The sequence below is a fragment of the Lepisosteus oculatus genome, chromosome 19 (genome assembly GCF_040954835.1).
Source record: "Lepisosteus oculatus isolate fLepOcu1 chromosome 19, fLepOcu1.hap2, whole genome shotgun sequence".
Lineage (NCBI taxonomy): Eukaryota > Metazoa > Chordata > Actinopteri > Semionotiformes > Lepisosteidae > Lepisosteus > Lepisosteus oculatus.
This window is the reverse complement of record NC_090714.1, coordinates 3,356,318-3,374,399: the sequence shown is the minus strand read 5'-3', so window position 1 is coordinate 3,374,399 and position 18,082 is coordinate 3,356,318. Positions and strand designations below refer to the sequence as shown.

General features: G+C 44.6%; 1 protein-coding gene and 1 long non-coding RNA gene across 4 annotated transcripts in view; one reads left to right on the top strand and one right to left on the bottom strand.

Annotated features, from left to right (window-relative positions):
• LOC107078950 (uncharacterized) overlaps positions 1 to 18,082 on the bottom strand; it is a 385,366-nt gene that overhangs the window by 162,121 nt on the left and 205,163 nt on the right. The gene's annotated exons all lie outside the window — the stretch shown is intronic.
• The window catches only part of adcy9 (adenylate cyclase 9), a 65,976-nt gene that overhangs the window by 27,367 nt on the left and 20,527 nt on the right, over positions 1 to 18,082 (top strand). For both annotated transcript variants that reach the window (XM_015359942.2, XM_015359940.2), the window contains 2 exons: positions 14,998 to 15,185; positions 16,339 to 16,446. In XM_015359942.2, coding sequence (XP_015215428.2) covers positions 14,998 to 15,185; positions 16,339 to 16,446 — 296 coding nt within the window. The remainder of the gene's footprint in view (positions 1 to 14,997; positions 15,186 to 16,338; positions 16,447 to 18,082) is intronic.

Here is an 18,082-nt window from a genome sequence, read left to right as displayed (position 1 = left end):
ATTTCTTTCGTGCAGATTCTTTGGGGAGAGTCATTGGCATTTAAGTCATCTGGAAAAATGGTCAGAAAATGGTTAACATTTGATCATTGAATTGTTGTCCCCACTTGTCTACTGGAAGAACCATGTTCGTGTTGTCTGAAGATTTGTCATTTATGTTATTATACATGAAGCCAATTAGGTTTGCACCACATTTCTTTAGTGTGCCTCTGTGGTTGGATTCCAGCTGGCCCTCATGAATTGTTTAATTACTTCTAGGTCTTTTGTCTTTGGGGTGTTAGGACCACACTCTGTACATAACACAGATTCCATCAGAATCCTACAATTTGGGTTGCTTATTTTTATGTTTTGAATGGCAGTTTTCGGTTGTGGGTTTTCTGTTTTCTGTTGGACTTTGCCACATGTCCTTGTCCCTTGAAACTCTTCAGTTACGAGCTGCTGAAGATGCTCTCCTCGCCCTGTCTGGGTCTAATACAGCGCTGCCTACCTAAGAAAGCCTGTATCTTACCAAGTGATATTGACTCAAAGACTGAAGGTCATTTTTCTCTTGGGGAGCCGGTGGACTGTGGCTCCACACTCACATGGCTGACAGCCCTGCTGGGAGAGGGGAGATGTGATGCAGAAAAGGAGTGAGAAGAATCAGAACTCAGGATAAAACCAATATTAAATATTGACCAAGGCATTCCCCTACAACTTGGAAAGACGAGTCGAGAGAACATCATCCCACAGTGTGCTGAAGTAGTGCAAATGTTCATTTAGAGAGATGGATGGCTCTGTTTTCTGGGGCTGTAGGCTTTAAGAATCAGTATTATGCTGTATATGCTCATGAGCTCATTCGAGCACCAACAGTCCAAAAAAACAAAGTAGAAGCCCAGATGGACTGTAGGCAGAGACTGTAAATTGATATGGAGGCCATCTGATAAGTGTGATTCCATCTATACTTTTTTTTTTCTGCAAATCCTTAAAAATTAGTTGCCAGAAAACATTAACTTGGGGAGCACTGTTTGTGAAAATGCCGATCTCTCCGTAGAGATAATACTTAGCGGGAACTAACACAGTACGCTTCACCATACTGTTGTAAAGAGACACTCAAGCCATAGATCCGAGCGAGGATATCGCCCCAGCCGGCCCTCTGTCTTGATTGCAGACTTGCATCGGGCTTGCAGCGTGGTGTCATCAAGACCACCCCGGCTGACGAGTCTTTGTCCCTTTCCTTCATGGCGCTCAGCCTCGTGTGCACCGGCCTCACCTCTGGGAGAGCTCCTGTATTGGGGGAGCCACTCGGGAAGCAGGAACCAGGTCTCTGTGTGCAGACTGTCGAGCACGATGACTGGGGGCGGAGGCATTTGAAGCTAATTCAAACCCAAATCAAGCAGGATCATTATCTTTGAAAGGAACTTTATACACAGCCAGGTCTTAATGCAGGAAGGAGAAGCCACACCGATTGTAAACACTGGGTGCCCCCAAGCTGTAGTGGGTGAAGCTGCCTGAATTTGAGTTCAAGGCATGAATATCTCCAACTGTAATGGAAGAGAGTTTTGGGCAAGCTTAGTTACACACCTCCTTCAAAGATCTTTGCTCCTTCACTGATGTCTAGCGAAATCATCCTGTCGGTGATGCATGGGGGAAAAAAAGCCGAGGAGCTTTCGGACAGCCCAAAGAGATACTGGTAGTTTAATCAGCCCTGGCGGGAGTGTGTGTGCCCTGCGATGAATTGGCGTCCCATCCAGGGCGTACCCTGCCTTGCTAGCCAGGATAGGCTCAAGCTGCCCTGTGACCCTGAGTGGGAAGAAGCGGCTTTAGAAAATGGATGTTAGTGGAGAACACTGTCTGGCAGCCAAGAGTGTTTGTAAGATCTGACTTTTTCTTAATAACTGCGAAAACCATTACAGTCATTTTAATCTTGTGTCAAGCTGGACATACTTTGTTGCAGTGAGTTGCTTTCTGACTGTAGCGTTGGTGGTCCCTGTTACACTGGACTGAGTCCGTTTCTCAGAACTCGCTGTGGATTGTGTGGTAAACATTGACTAAGAATACTGAAGCGTCTTGGCTCTTCAAAGTATCTTTAAGAAAAACAAAACTTTTTAGTCTCTGGGGAAAACTCCGGGTCCAGCTTGTCGTTGTTTGGTATCTGTTTTTTTTTTGCCTTAAATGGCAGAGTACCCGTCTTGCTTGTTTAGTTTCCTCTCATAAAATATTTTCTTTTTTAAAAAAAAATTGACGGGAAAAAGCTTTGTGCCAAAACTGTTCTATATTTAGAACAGGAGAGGTTTTCTTTTCATTCTAAGTATTTAAATTAGCCAGAGAAAATGTACCTGCTTCTCTCTCCGAGTGTATATTAGGCACCTTTGTATCGCGTGAGCAGACCAGTGTTGGCTTGTCAGAGGAGTTTCCAGATCATGTCAAAGCTTAGGCCTTGTTCCTGCAGATTCACATTCACGGGGGTGAAGGGGCTGTCACCCGTGGCAGTCTCTATAAATACATTCGGGTAAGGTAAAAAAAAATAAAAATATAGCAGCGAAAAACATAGCGCTTGAATTTCACATACGAGAAACAAAATAATTCTAGTGCTTGAGGTGTCCATTTTATTACCCCTTCTCTGATTGCTAAACTCTTAATGAACGTTTTGCTTTGTGTCTGTGCTCTGTATGTAGACTGTTGCCAAAGTAATGGGCAGCGGATCTTCTTCCAAGAGCCTTTCTAAAGGCAAGCCGGCTTGTTTCAGGATAGTTGGGGAAGCAGCAAGCTTAGTTACACACCTGCTTGAAAACCCTTTTGCTCCTTCACTGCTGACAGAAACACAAGCCACAAGTTAAATGTTCTGTCTTAAAAAAAAAAATCAAAGCACTTTACAGCCCCAGCGATCTCTTTTTTTAGAAGCTAAACCCTGTAACACACTGGCTCCTCTAAAAGGCATGAGGTGCTTCTAAATGTTTTGTGTGGCCATGTAGTATCTTGTGTGCCAACATAGTAGAATTTGGACAAATAGTTTGTAAACATGACAATGACATTATGGGCAGCATGATGTGAAATAGCATGTCATGTGATTTACATTAAAGGGGAGAAACTGTGAAATCAAAAGGTCCGACTTTTCCGATTCAATGTTTAAGAGACTGAAAAAGTACAAAGGTGTACAGTACGTACTCTCCAGTTGTGCGCAACAGATTTGCTTAGCTTACGTTTTCAGAGGTGGGACATTGTTGATAAGTGACCATTCTAGGTGATCATTCTCCAACAGAATAACTGGGTTTGCTGAGTCAGTCTCCTCAGCATTGCCATAGTGGCCACTTACGAGCTTGAGCGCCTAGAGAGTTTCACTCTGAGTTCGCCGATGCGTGGCTCATGGTGTGAACACGTCTTGCAAAGGACAGATGCACATTCCTTCTGTGCTGGGGCAGGTGTTTCAGTGCTGAGCCAAGCTGAGTCATGGCCGACGAGTTGGAAAGAGCTAAACAAAAGGCAGTCATGAATATGTAAAATCATGAAGCTTGCTAGAAACGGCCGGTTGAACGTGCTGATCTGCTAATGTTCTTGGCAGGAGAGCTGTGTTTGGTGAAGAGGCATGAAAACTGCCCGAGTTGTGGCTGAAAGTGTTTTTAATCTACAAGCCTTAATGAAATGGAGCCTTTCCATAGCTGACCTGATAGGCCCTCGCATTGCGCCCGGGTTTCTTGACTCTGCAGGTGGGGTAGCTGCTCGTTTGTCAGTAATGAAAATAACGAGGGGAGACCATTGTGACAAATAACGTTTTTGGTTGTGTTTAGCCACAGAATATTGGGATCGGCTTTTTATCTCCGATTTGCATCTGGGCGTGACCGCCGCGGAATGTAGTATCCCTGAAAGTCTTGTAGAACCTAGAACCACCGGCTCAAGAATGAATCCCCGTTCCCGACTGACAGCGCGCTCCGTCAGGAGCTTGTGTGTCTGACGCAGGGTGGAGAAACAGGGGAGTGCTCCGAGTCTTGAAAGAGCTCAACTTGGTCCTCGTTCTCATCTTGTTGGAAAAAGTGGGGAAATGCATGCTCATGAAGGGGTGGGTGGCAGGGGAAGAAGACGGGGCGAACAAACGCAATTGCTGTATTGCTGTCTGCACTCATTGTAGGGTGTAGTGATTTACACTGAGCAATTAGAACAGGCCAGTCTCTCTGGCATTGAGCAGGAATTCCTGAGTAAACGGACTTAGAAACATTTAATTCGACAAGGCCGTCTGGGGTGGGAAGACGTTGTAACCGAGGGTGCAGTGGGACAGGTGGGAGGTCTGGGGTGGGAGCTGCTTGTGTTTTCTCGAGATGCTGTGCTGGGGGTGGGGGGGGGGGCGTGCTGAAGGCATGCATACTGTTATCTGTGTGGCTCAGGATTGTAGCTCTCGTGCTTGTCGTGTTCACTCCCTCTGCAGTCACGAATGAATCATTTTTCGAAGAATAGACGTGCCATGTTCAATTGCAGGGCTGCACTTTTTGCCGTTCTGGAAGTCTGGCATGTCAAGCCTGACAGGACATTCATCTAGGGAAAATGCAGGGTATGGTAAGTGAAGTACCAGCATTAAGCCAGGGCAATTTAGGTAGCAAATCCCAGGAGCCATTGCAAACTACAATATGCTTTCATCTTGGCAAGTATTTTCACATCTTTATTAGGTTGGGATAGGGTTTTTTCCCTGGTGAGAGTTTGGGCACATCTGACAAGCCATGCTGTTCGCGCCCTGTTCATTTAGTGGCATTATGGGAACAGCATTACCACCTTGTGTTCAGCTCACAGAAGCTAAGGAAGATGGGGTCAGGTCAGAACTGGGAGGGGAGAATGGCAGGGTAGGACCAGGTCACTGCTGCACACGGTGTTGATGGACCACTTGCTGGAGGTGGTACTGTTTCCCCAAGTACCGGTGCCCGACTGTGATGGTCAGGGGTGCTGTGCCATCCTTCATGTGAAATGTGAAACACAGGTCCAGATTCCGTCTTTAAAGGTCCTCCGCTGCTGTTTGGCAAACCAGAGGGTGTTGACACTGCTGTCCTGGTTAAAATCTTGTGCGATCGGGCCTTCCTAAAGTTGCTGCAGTGGTTTCTCGCTTCTCCCCTGCGTCTGCTGTGGTTGTGGGGCTACCACACACCGCCCAGGTGGAGGCATATGAGTGGCGGATGATGATGAATCCCCCCTCCTCCTATAGATCACTTGTGATACTTTGAGCTGAAAAGCCCCTCTTATTCAGAATCGGTGACTGATTTATTTCTGACGTGCTTCATATCAATGGGTGCTGACTTATTGTGTGTTCCCAAGGCCAGTCTGTGCATTGTTGTCTTACCATGTAGGCTGGGCATTTAAGTCGGAGCCCACTATTAAAAAAAAAAACAGCTTGTAAAAACGATTAACCTTGGTTGTAATGAATTACTGCTGGTGTTTAACTCTGTTTTTCCCCTCATAGTGTAGGGCTTGGGGATTGTCAGGAAAGGCAGTTATCCATGTCTCTTTATTTCAGTTTTTGTAGCATATGAATGCGCAAGTATGCCCTAATCGGTGTAATTCTTCTGCCCTCGAATTTAAAATCCTAACTCTTTGTGCTTTGAGAAAACAAGTCTTAAAAAGCCAAATTAAAGGAACTGTGATTGAGCAAGTAAATGAAATCTGTTTTTCACCATGGCGTGATGCTGATCCTTTTCCTCTGTGCACTTTCACAGGCTTTTCTATTTCCAGACTTAACACGTTGACCTGGCAGTAGAAAAGGAAAGGGGCACCTTGTGTTTCTCCGGTGCAGAACGGTTCGTGCATACCGAGCTCTTGACCAGATGTCCCCTAGCCCTGATGTGGTCAGAAAGAGGATATAAAGTGTTAGTATCAGTCTCATAGTCTGGAGGGGTCAAAAAGTGCTGCTAAATTAATTTTTTTCCCGTTTCCAGCCGCTAATGTGTTATTTCAGTTATTGAATTTCCCCTGTGGACTTTTAAAAGGTACGCTTATTGTACTAAACACTGGTTAATGTGGGAATGATTTTCTGTAGGATTTTTTAAGCGGCATCTCACTGTAGTCCAGATCTCCAAAACCAGGCAGATACGGGCATTTAGGTGAGGGCGAACAAAGAGTGAACAACTTAAGTGCGCTGAAAGAAAATCACAGTACGTTGAAGAATACAGCTATTTAATTAGTGGGAATTATTACCCATCCAAGGCAAATTAGATGCTGAGCAGTGCTGAATGTACACTATTTGGTTTCCTGGAGTAATTGAGCATGCCAGTCTTCAACTAGTCCACCAAAGGTGAAGTATTCTCTGATGAAGTCTTGCAGAATCGGCAGAATCCCACATGTACAATTTACACATAAGCATACTTTTATTCTGAAATTTATGTATCACAGATATGCATTCATCTGCGCATATATATATATATTTTCTTCCGTGCTTCCATGTCACTCCATATCTCTGACAGCTTTCTGGAAGGAAGGAAGATTCGAGTGCTGACGATTGGGAGCCTGAGCCTTTTTCAGTGCACCTTTTTCTTCAGAGATGCTTGTTTTTCAGGAGCTCAAGGCAACTGCTGGATATTCTGCCTGCAAGCAGAGCTGTGGCTAAACCTGCCCCCATTAAGGCAGTGTCAGGAAGCCATAAATCAAACCAAAAGAAGTCCTGATGGGGCAAATCACCACTAAATGAGAAGTCTGAGCAAACAATTGTTACAGTTCCCTTAGGTCTAGAACGTGCCCTTACATTAGGAGGGCAAAGGATGAATGCAGCTATTCATTCGGCTATCAATGAACAGAGTGAACAGTAGATGAACAGAGATTGTAACATATGGTGTGAAAAGAGGAAGAATGTGTGAGAAACATCCCAGTTTTCTCAGCCAATTGCTCTCTGTGTTTTGGTGCATACGTCTGCATTTTAGTACATGTTTCATCATTAAGTGATTCTAGAAAGAATGCCCTATGTTGTAATGATTTTTTATCGTGAAACTCATCTTTCTTCATTCAAGTTTTTGTCCTCTTGTCATCAGACGCCAGTGATTAGATGGCTACAGAATGCACTTTGTTCTTTGTGTAGTGTTGAAGAAGGGTAATTGAGGACATAGAGCGCCACTTTTCAGTCAGTCTCTCATGCAGTTCAATGACTTGAATTTTAAGAACTGCTGTAAAGGGGACAGAGTTGTTAAATTATTTCAACACAGTTTTGGATGATTAAGTTGTCACGCGTTTTAAGGGAGTACATGGAAACAACATGTTAAACCATAATTTTGGCTTTTGACTTTTAAAGCATGATTCAGTTTGCTCTTAATTGCAAATAAAATTTGATATGGACTAGTAAGACAAAGTCTTGAATTGCTTTAGGTGTTAACAAGGTTCATTATAATAGACTTGGTAAAATATATATCCAAATGAATTGAATACCATAAACACAGGCTAAATCCAACATAACAATATTTTAGCCTGGGAAATAATGAATACTAAGTTGCAGAGTTGCAGATCTAAGTATTGGCATTCCTGTATTTTGTATTTTGCTTCAGTCCTTGAAGTAGGGAGTGTTTTAAAGTCTGTTATAGCGGTTGAGAAGGCAAACTGCTTATACTGTGAAAAGGAAAGAACCATAAACTGAGAACAATCTATAGCAGGGTTGTGGGCCAGTGTTCAGGTCTCTTCATTCTCAACTGCTTTTGATTCAGGTGTTTTTCCATCACAATATAGGAGGATTATACTCTACAAACAGCTGCCTGAGTCAGACCTGACCGAGTTACCGGATAAAGTCTGCATGAGTCACACAGTTGTAGTTTTCCTTGATGCATATCTGCAGTCTATTAGTGTCGTTGTTTCTCTCTTTCCAGGCATCTCTCATAGAAGAATCTGTAGCTGTTCCCATTCACTGCAGGGAACTTGTGCGTCTAGAGCTGATTGAAGTGTGAAATTTGCAGGCTTGGGAGAGGTGGTTAACTCTCTGTTGGACCCAGAACGATCCCCCTTGGGAATTCTGTTGTGTCCACGCGGGATAGCCACAGCTTCTGTTTGTTTTGGAACCCAGGCCAGCACCACAGACTTTGGGCAGGGCACTTGATCTCCGGAAGACTCGCACGTCCTGCCGATTCCCCAGGACTCCACCGGGATGTTCCGGGGTGTGAGCGGAGTGCTGGGGAGCCCGCGGCGGTGAGCGCCGTGCAGCAGGTGACGGACTGTCAGTCCCCGGGAGGAGCTGGCTGCTATGGAGCTGTGCTTTTCTAAGGAGCCGTGATTCCCCTGCTGTTGCTGCCGGCATGAGTCCTGAATTAATTACCGGCATCTGCGACGCAGCGAGTCGCCGGCTACCTCCTGCAATTAATATTCACCAGGCGACCCTGCTGCAAAAACCCCCAGCGCAGCGCAGCACGCAGCCAGGGGGCAGAACGGCAGCTCGCAGTGTTAAAGGGATAGCAGCACCTCACCTCCTAGCAAAACGCTTTCATTAACATTTGGCGCCTGTGAGTGAAACAGGAAGCTTCCCCCCTCGGTTCGCTGTATTTGAAGCAATTGAGGTGCCAGCCTTGTGCCTTGATTCCTTCATTCCTCTTGACAGCCTCTCAGAGTGTCGTGACGTTTACCGCCTTCTGCACTCATCTCTGCTGCAAGGGCTCAGCTCTGCGGATTTGCCTGTGATCACAAGCACCTCGGGGAGGCGGGCAGTCCCAACGGCGCATCAGGAAATGTCTTCTTGAGCCTCTGTTAGGAGACTTAAAGAACGGAAACATGTCAAGTTTGGCGGTGCATAGAAATTGAGCAGACGTTCAGATATCTTGTGGCTTCTAAATGAGGTGTGTACATTGCATAACGTCTCTTCAGAGGTGTTAAAGCAAGATCCTAACCTAACTGCTCCCAGATCCAATGGTACTAGTTATAAAAATAGAAGTGTTCACCAGAGAGTTCTGACTAGATTCTGCTTTGGCCTTGCACAACCTGAACTTCCCAAAGTTCATCCTTGGTTCAAATGACGAGCATCTCTCCTTTCTCCACAAGATCTGTGCCGCACATCAGTGATTGATAATGTCACCAATTTCTCTTCGGATGACTTGGCAATGCTGAGTGTAGATACAATAGCACTACTACCTTTTAGTTTTTTCGTCATTCTCATCATCCAAACAGGTTGATGGAAAGCTCTTTGTTTTTCCATGACTTCAGGCAGTCCAGCTTTCAGGTGCCCTGACTTCTGTTCCAGTCAAAAGACTTTCGGAATGGACTCGTGCCGGCACGGCACCATCTTATTTGTGTGCTTAATTAGGGGATTTTCTTGTCCGAACCTCAAACTCATCTCAAGGGATTCCTTGAGTCTACATCTACCTGTACATCTGTAGTAGCAGTCTGTAGTTGTGCTACCAGTATGCACATGAGTTGGTTGGTTTGGTAGCAGGTGATTCATTCTGATACGAATAGAGTCATCCAAGGTGAAACTTAGCCAGTAGTAGACATACGCTTGCATGCAGAAGAAAAAAAGGCACTATAGAGTTCAGTGTGACTCATACACACTGGTCTCAGTGGACTTTGAACAGACCTGACACTCTCTTAAACTCAAATGGCCTGCTAATGAGTGCTGACTCACTGGCGGAATAACCTTGTCTTTACTTTGGCAAAAGGATCCTTTTTTTTTCTTGTACAAAAGTGAGTTGGAGTGAAATATTATTGGGTAAAATTTGCTAACCTTTACTGATTCAGCCTGTCTCGAGAGTCCTGTTTGTGCCCCGTTGGAAAAACATTCACATATCATTTCCTTTGGGGCCAAAAGAGTCAGACGTGGCATAACGATGCACTTGTTCACACGTCTGTAGCTATCAGGCCACATGTGGGCAAGAATTTGCATGTAATGCGATTGCTGATAATGAATGTTTCTTTGTTTAGTGCTGGTTAGGAAAATTGGCATACGAAACTTCAAATGTGAGTACAATCGGCTGCATTGAAACTGAAGACCCAAGGTTCTTCATGTGTTATTAATAAACTTAAATAGTCATTGAGAATGGAACTAGAAAAAGGCTTAATTACACATGGGACTGACCAATGAAGGTGTTTAGAACTTAACATAAGATAACGCATTGGCCACTAGGACCCCAGCTGTAGACCTTAATGAAGAAGAGAAAATTATGAGTTCCCTGAGCCTTAGGTGCCCACATGTGACCCTAGCCCATCCCACAACAGTTCAGTGTGGCTTTGGGCGGCCGGACAACTGTGGCACAACTGTCGCGTTCTCCTCTTGCAGGAAAGTCATGGTAACATGAGCTGCATGAGGACGTGTTGTCCGACGAAACTGTTGTCACGTCAACATGAGCTGATCAGAGTAACACATTAGATACAAAGTGGAGCATATTGTGGATTTGTGACTTGTGGACCCCCAGATCGTGGGCCTATGGTTGATGGACTATTTGGCTCTATCGTCTTGCCAGGTTAAAAATGTCTGGTTGCCCCAGGTGGCAAAGAAACGTGTTTGGACAGTCCGGCCTCACCCATTTAATGGAATTGTTGTTCTGTTGAGAAGTTGGGCATATGAGTTCCTTTCTGCGTTTTGCTTTCTTGGTTTTCACCATTGACATTCGAGAAGTTAGACCTCACCATCTGTGCCACATCATTCCTCACTAATGCAGTGTTTCAGTGGTTATGCAGCAGTCACCTGAGTGCATGACAGTCTGTCATCAGTGATCAATTGATACAAAAGGGCAACAAAAGCATTCAAAATACAAATGCTCGTCTAAAAACTTCCATGCTTAAGAAATCAGTTTCCTTTGATTTATAATGCTTAATCCTTCCAATATTCAATCAGTAAATTATTTTGGAAGATAACATTACAAAAGCTTGTTCTCTTTACTTTCTAAAGGAGATTTTTCTCTCGAGGAATAGCCAGTTGACGCTGCCAAGTTATTTAATTTGCTCCTGGTTGCATGAACTGTAAAAGTGTGTGTTCTGAGAGCCTTTTGTTGTCAGGTGACTATAAATAATAATCACGCAGAACAATCACGATAGGATGTGCTCCAGTCCCTAGTGTCGGTACAAATACAGTAACCACAACTTAATGGCTAATAAGAAAGAAAACCCTCCATAATGATTAATGTTCAGCTTAGGCTGCTGTACATATTCTTCCCTGAATATCTCAAGGTAGAGATTCCAAAATCTGCTCCTACTGACACCAGCATCTTTTAGTTTTTGATGCAGCTGAGCTAACCCCATATTTGCTGTGACGTTTACTGGTGGTAAACATGTTTCATCTAATGGATGGATCAGCCACAGTTTAATTTAATAGACTTTAAAAGTAGTTTTCGGTTCAGAACTTCATAAAATTTACAGGCCATTCAGCCCAACCACCCTGTTTGGTGCTTAGCAGGTTATTGATCCAAGGGTCTCATCAAGCTGGTTCTTAAAGGAAACCAGGGTATTGGCTTCAGCAATGTGGCTGGGTGGCTTGTTTCATACTCCCACAGTTCTTTGGTTAAAGAAGTACCTCCTGTTCTTGGATTTAAATGTACGTCCTCTGTTTCCACTTGGCGTTTCTCCTTCATGATTCACTTTTTATTCTGAAGTCCACTCTGTTGACTTTGTCCGTGTCTGTGAGGATTTACAATACTTGTCAGATTCCCTTCCAGTCTTCTCTGTTCGGGACTAAGCAGGTGACGTTCCTTCAGCCAGGCGGTGCAAGACCTTTAAGCCCCAGGATGCATCTGGTTACTCTTCTCCGGACTGATTCCAGAGCAGCAATATCTATCTGTTCTGAACTGGAACTGTGAAAGATTTTAATTTATATGTAGACATGAAATTTGGACAAAAAAGATGCTATTAAAAAGAGATAAAAGCGTTTAGTTAATTCCATGGTTCAGTTAAGCAACCAAGAGTCAAGAAAGATGGAAAATCAGCAGACAGCGTAGTCAATAGGGTAATAACATTGCAAAGGCCTATGCACAGTGTTTGAAATAACTACTAAATAACTATTTTTATAGATGAAGAGATCAGAAACCCGTAAACAGTTCTGACAATTTGTCTCCTCAGAGATAGGTGAGGATTCCATGCACTGGAGAACCCCAATGTGGCTTGTAAGCAGATGTTCAGTACAGGCCAGAAGTCTTGTTTACCTTCAAACCACTACCTGCAGTCGCCCCATTACCGTGAAAAACAAAAATAAACTTATTTTTCCAAAAGCATCCAAGACGTCCATTGCAGCACTGGAAAGGGAAATGATTATCTTTTAAAGTCGGGTAATGCTTTGTTGAAATATGTTTGAAACCTCCCTGTAAATATAAAATATTTTGCTATCAAACAACCTTATCTCCAACATAGTTTTCTTGGCTGCCCATCAGAAACGATTGCTGGTGAAAGTTGTTGTAAACTGCAACATCGCCATCTAGTGACGTGGAGGGGAAGCTGGTCAGCTCCTCCTAACAGCTGGGGGGTCTCCACGCGATGAATATCGGTAACCACTCTCTGAAGACTGATAAAGCCTGTATGTTAATGATTTAAGCGAGTAATATGTTAGGTTAATGGTACATAAAGCTAGGTCACCAGTTGCATAATTTCATAAATGACTTAATTTGAATTGAGACCCCCAAGACCATACTGCTGCCTAAACGACACTGGCAGAGAGAGGGATTTCGCAAAGATCTAATGTTCACCTGTTGCTGTGCCTTGTGCATCTACGGTTCTTTTGCACTTTTTGTGTTACTTTACAGGGGACCGGTCAGAGGACCTGTTGCCATTTGGTTAAGAAACACTGGAGAAGTGGGGAAGAGGTTGTTTGTAATGACTGTCATCGGTCATCAGCTAGAAAACAGGGTTAAGACCGAGTTGCACGCTACTGGTGAAACAGGATTCATTGGAAGCCCAGAAAGTCCCAAAAAGTGGATAACTGCACTCAATGGGGCTGGACTGAAGGTGCTGGTGTTGCAGCCAATTTCAAAGCACAGTGGTAAGGTCTGTGAGGGCTAGGATCGAAATTCCAGGGTGGAACCGAGCAGCCGGTTGTGCAATTTAGATGCACGACAAGCGCTGCTCCATTATTGGGGAGTGCTTAGCCAACACATGGGCGAAGGAGAGCTTACGTTATTACCTGCTGTGTGTTGTCAGTGTACACCTGAGACGGCTCATAGAGCTTTGAGCTGTCTGTCTAAGGCTGGGTTACAGCCAGCATCCTCCTTTAACTGTCATTGCAAGCTTTTGATTATCTGATCCCTCGCTGACCTGGAGTATGCAATTAGTTCATGAAATCCCATTCCCAACACCTGTTCTCGGTGAGGTGAGACCCGAGAGGGATGAACACCGATCTGATTTGTGGTATTGCCTTATCAGAAGGTGGAAGAAGTGTGTTGGAAACAGACAATGTAATGCAGGCCAAACAATCCTGTTTACCTTCAAAGCATGGCCCGCTATCACCCTCGTAACCACATAATATCAAAATAAACTTTCCTATTTTGCCAAAAGCATCCGTGATCTCCCAGCAGCACCATGAAGGAAGTGGCTTCGTTAAAGAGGTATTCACTTTTGGTGAAATAGTTTTGAAACTTCCATGTGTATAGTCCATATCTCGCCATCAAAAAACTGCATCTATGCCCAGGAGGGTGGCCAACCAGAACTATTGTAGATTAACATTGGTCTAAATGGCAATAGGGCCATCTAGTGGCTTGGAGGAAAGTTTGTATTCTCCTTTTATAATCTGGTCATAAAAAACCTTTCATAATGTATTCGGTTACTTGAATTCTAGGTTTTAAACTTAAATTCAGGCTGATGGACAGTTTTACGATCGAGAACGGTCTTTTTCAAATCAAGCACTTGTGGAATGTGTATGAATCATATGAAAGTATGATTCATTTAAATGGTACCTCTTTAAGGAAACTGCCTTACTATAAGTAAATGGGAGATGGATTTAAGATGATAAAATGCAGACTCTAGGCCAGACAAGTTATTTTATTCCAGGGACTCAGAGAGCAGGATTATTATAATATTGGAGTATTAGATCATTGGAGTGAATTAATTAAAGTGTCATACCTGCTATATACTGGCTTGAAAATAATTATTTGAAAAATCGGATTCTTGCAAAACTGTCTTTGTGGACTTTTTTCACTGGCACACTTGTGCCCCAGGGCAACACCAATGAAGTTGGGTCATTCCAGAAGAACTTTATCCAAATGCCCACTTTTAAAGAATGTCCACCTGTAAACGCACTCTATACTAGCTGTAAAAATCAACTGTCAAAGGAATAGAGTGCAGTGAAAAACAGGTTTCCCGATCAATAATCCTCCCATCGGTGTGCGAGATGTTTCTGTGATGAGATTTTACACCGGAATTCTGATTTAAGGGAAAATGGTTCTGACTATTTTAACCTGTTTCTTCTGACAAAGTATAAGAACTCAGGATCTCAAAGGGATTCCTTTCCTGTAGGTGCTTTCATGTGAGAGTGTCAAATATTGAAACAGACTGCTATGCATTTGACTGATACGCATGAGTTTTTTCAAGTTTATTTTCTGTTTTTTTTAATTTGCTCATATAAACCAAGGTGTTGCGGTTTGATTTGCTCTCTGCTGGTCTTCTGTGCGGAACGGTGGCGACAATCGATCTTATTGCCTGTCCGGCTGCAGACATCCTAGGGGGATTCATATTTGCCCCCTCTATAAGAAGCTCAGTTCGCCGCACACTGTTCCCGCTGTGGTTCTCCACACTGCAGTCACCATCGTATCTCTGACGGGCTGTTTACTGGGCCACCCTGCCGTTCCTGCAGGTGACCTCAAACACCCAAGTGAGCGATCACCCCGCTCAGAAGAGCATCTTCTATAAAGCTGTGCCACTGCCCTTCCTGTGCAGCAGCGCATCAGACCCGCAGTGTTACTGCACTACTGAGAAAATATGTAAATATGCTTTTGTCAAATTTGTTGACCCACCTTTTCGCTGCTCTCTTTTATATTGCCCTAAGCGATCTAGTGTGTAATAAATGGCTCTGTGGTTCCCGCAGAGATGCTGTGCCCTGGCTTACAGGCCATCGCAGAGGTCCTGCCCGCAGCTTGGCTCCTGACGCTCCTGTTTGTCCCCATGTGTTTTCAGGGCTGAAGACCTACCTGATCTCGGGCCAGCGGGTTGAGCACTCTCAGTGCAGCTGCTCCCAGCTGGGCCTGACCGGGCCGGACCCCGGGGATGGGCCGGCGGCGGCTCCCCGGGCGCAGTCCCCCGACGCCACCCCTGCCACCGGGCCGGACAGCGGGCTCGCCCACTGCCAGGCCGACAGAGCCAAGGTCGGTCCGCGCACACGCGGCGCAAAACTGAAGACGGGTTCTGTGGCATATATATATATGGCATAAATAGCACACATCCAGTCATCTCTTTTCTAATCGCTTTAGCCTCTCCCAGCAAGCAACAGGCGCAAGACTGGATGGGATGCCAGTCCATCGATGGGCAGGGTAGACCCTGGATGAGACGCCAGTCTATTGCAGGGTTCACACAGACGCACACATTCACACCAGGGCCAATTTGTCTAGAAGCCAGTTAAGCTACCAGCATGTGTTTGGACCGTGGAAGGAAACTCGAGGAAACCCAAGCCAACTTGGGGGAGAACATGCAAACTTGACGCAGATAGCACCCCAAGAGTTGAACCCAGGGCCCCCAATGCTATGAGGCAGCCAGGCTAACTACTGTGGCAAATGCACTCATATTACACACATTAAACCACATAATGTAACAGCTGTTTCTTTAACTTGGGTTATGCCTTTTCACCTTACAAATGCTACAGAGACATAGTAAACAGAAGTGTTGTCTGCCAGGTGATTATCTATCAATGATGGTAGCATATCCATGTATTTCTTGTTTTGGGTGATTGCTAGGTTTGCTGGAAATGCTGAGTTTTGGCACACAGCAATAAAAAAAAAACTCTTTTGAATGCCCAAAACGTTCATGTTTTTTCTCTCCATATAATGAAAACCAGCAATTAACTGGGTAGATCCATCTAATGAGAGTCTTTTCTCCAGCACCCCCTACCTCTCTCATACTGGGGACTTGTCATTAATGCTCTTCATTATAGCTTGAGAGGAGGCATTTACTGGCCTCAGTGGGTAGGGCACTATTGCCAGTTCAAATAGGGTTGATCGCGTCTCTAATGAGCTGTCACACAGACAGGAGTCATTTAATTGCCATCTCTGAGTCATTTGGAGCCCTGCCTGCGACTTGAATGTGTTTCTCACACATAAGAATGAGCAAAGTCATAGCTGAAAAATGAAGAAAAACAGTATTATATAAATTGAAGTTGCATGGAACTTTATTTGAACAAATTTGTAATACTATGAGACATGGTATTAGTTTATTGCTTGGCAGTATTTAAATATAAACTGGAAGCAAGTGTTGCTTTCAGCATGGAGGGGGTTGGAGTAGGTTAATATTCTGCCTGTGTTGCAGGTACCCTGCCCATCATGCAGTGTGGTGCTGATCCCCAGCTCTGAGCTCGCTGTGGAAGATGGCACCGTGCAGAACGGCTGCCAGGAGGAACACAAAAATAACGCCAAGGTAGGCCCCAGATGCAATCTCCGTTGAGTCCATGAATGTACCATCCCATTAACATAGCATGTCTGAATCTGAGGGAGCTGTTCTGTTATCCTCTTCAATAACATGGCAGGTTTGCTTGTTCCATACTCTCACTCCCCTTTGTGTATCGGAGTGCCTGCTGTGCATCTGGTTTTCTCAGTTTTAAGTGTAACTAGGTCATGTACTGCAACCAGACGCGTTTTTCAGATGAAAACCAGTGACAAAGGAAAGCAGCATTCAAATGCAGCCACGTATTCAATTCATTTGAAAAAAAATCTGTTCCTTACACAGCGATGCCTTGATTACCCATACCATGAGCATAATCAAGTGCTGGGGAGTCTTCTAAACTATAATGACCCAGCATCTCCGAAATGCTTGTGAATAGGTGGTATAAAACACACTCAGCACATCAAACGTTAAGTGGGTGGTGAAGCTCTTCACTTACAGTATATTACATTGCTAATCATAGCCTTAATGAGAAGGAATGTTTAATACGTCTGGCACAGGATAAGAAGAGTCGTGCCATGTCCCTCAGTAAGCACCAGTCCCTACCACAGCTCCTGTGAGGGGCAGAGACCTTACCACTGGTGTTAAAGGTGACTATGCAAAACATTGACCTTGGTTTGCCTCCGCAAGCCTTGTGCGATGCATTGAAGACACACGATTTGGATCCTTGGATGATGACTGAGGTGTTTTAGAAATTCTTCAGCCATTGTTTTATTTGCTACAACTTCTTACACTTCAGTCATAAACTCTTTTACATTTTTAGTGCTCACACAGGAAACTGAAAACAATCTGTGATTTTATGGAGTTCACCAGGCCTGGGAATGAACCCCACACATGTAAAATAACAGGCAGCCAGCGTTACATTATGCTTGGCGACTCCTGGGCACTGCCAGCAAGTGGCATGGCCTGAATTCTAACTGGCAGACTCCAGGCACAAGGCTGTTTTTACTGCGGCTCACCCTGGATGAGTGAGGCCGTCCTGCACTCCTGAGTCAGCAGCTGAGAGGCCCAGCCCTGACCTGATTATGTTTTCATTTGACTTGTTGACGGCGTTTTTTTTAAACTGACGAGCTGAAGAAAAGCTGTAAGTCACTGGCCATTCTTTTAATTGCTGCAGATACAGGTGTATAGAGGCAGAATGCATGTCTGTAATGTGGGTTCACACCAGGTGGAAACTCCAAGAGGGAAACTCGGCACAGTGTCCTGCTACTCCTTCTGCTAAAGGCAATATACAGAAAAACGGCACACGACCTCTCGGACATTGCAGTCTGGCAATCTGGCATGAAGCGTATGTTTACTGTACAGCCAGTCCCATTTGCAGTGGCTCATCACAAAGAAGTCTTAAAACCCCCCTGGATGAGTCACAGCCCAGCCAATCCGGGCAGATGGGGCAGCTCCCAGCAGTCCCCCGCCACCGCAGGGCGGGACACGGGTTCGTCTGAGCACACGCCCGCTGAACACTTGGGTGCAGAGCCAATTGACACGCATTTATCCTGCAACTGCAATTGTCCTTTCTGTGTAATATGGATTTTAATTACACTCTGTGGTAAAACTGTCAGTAATCCCATTACCAAAACCCCAGTGAAGATATGATACTTTGCTCATATCTCAG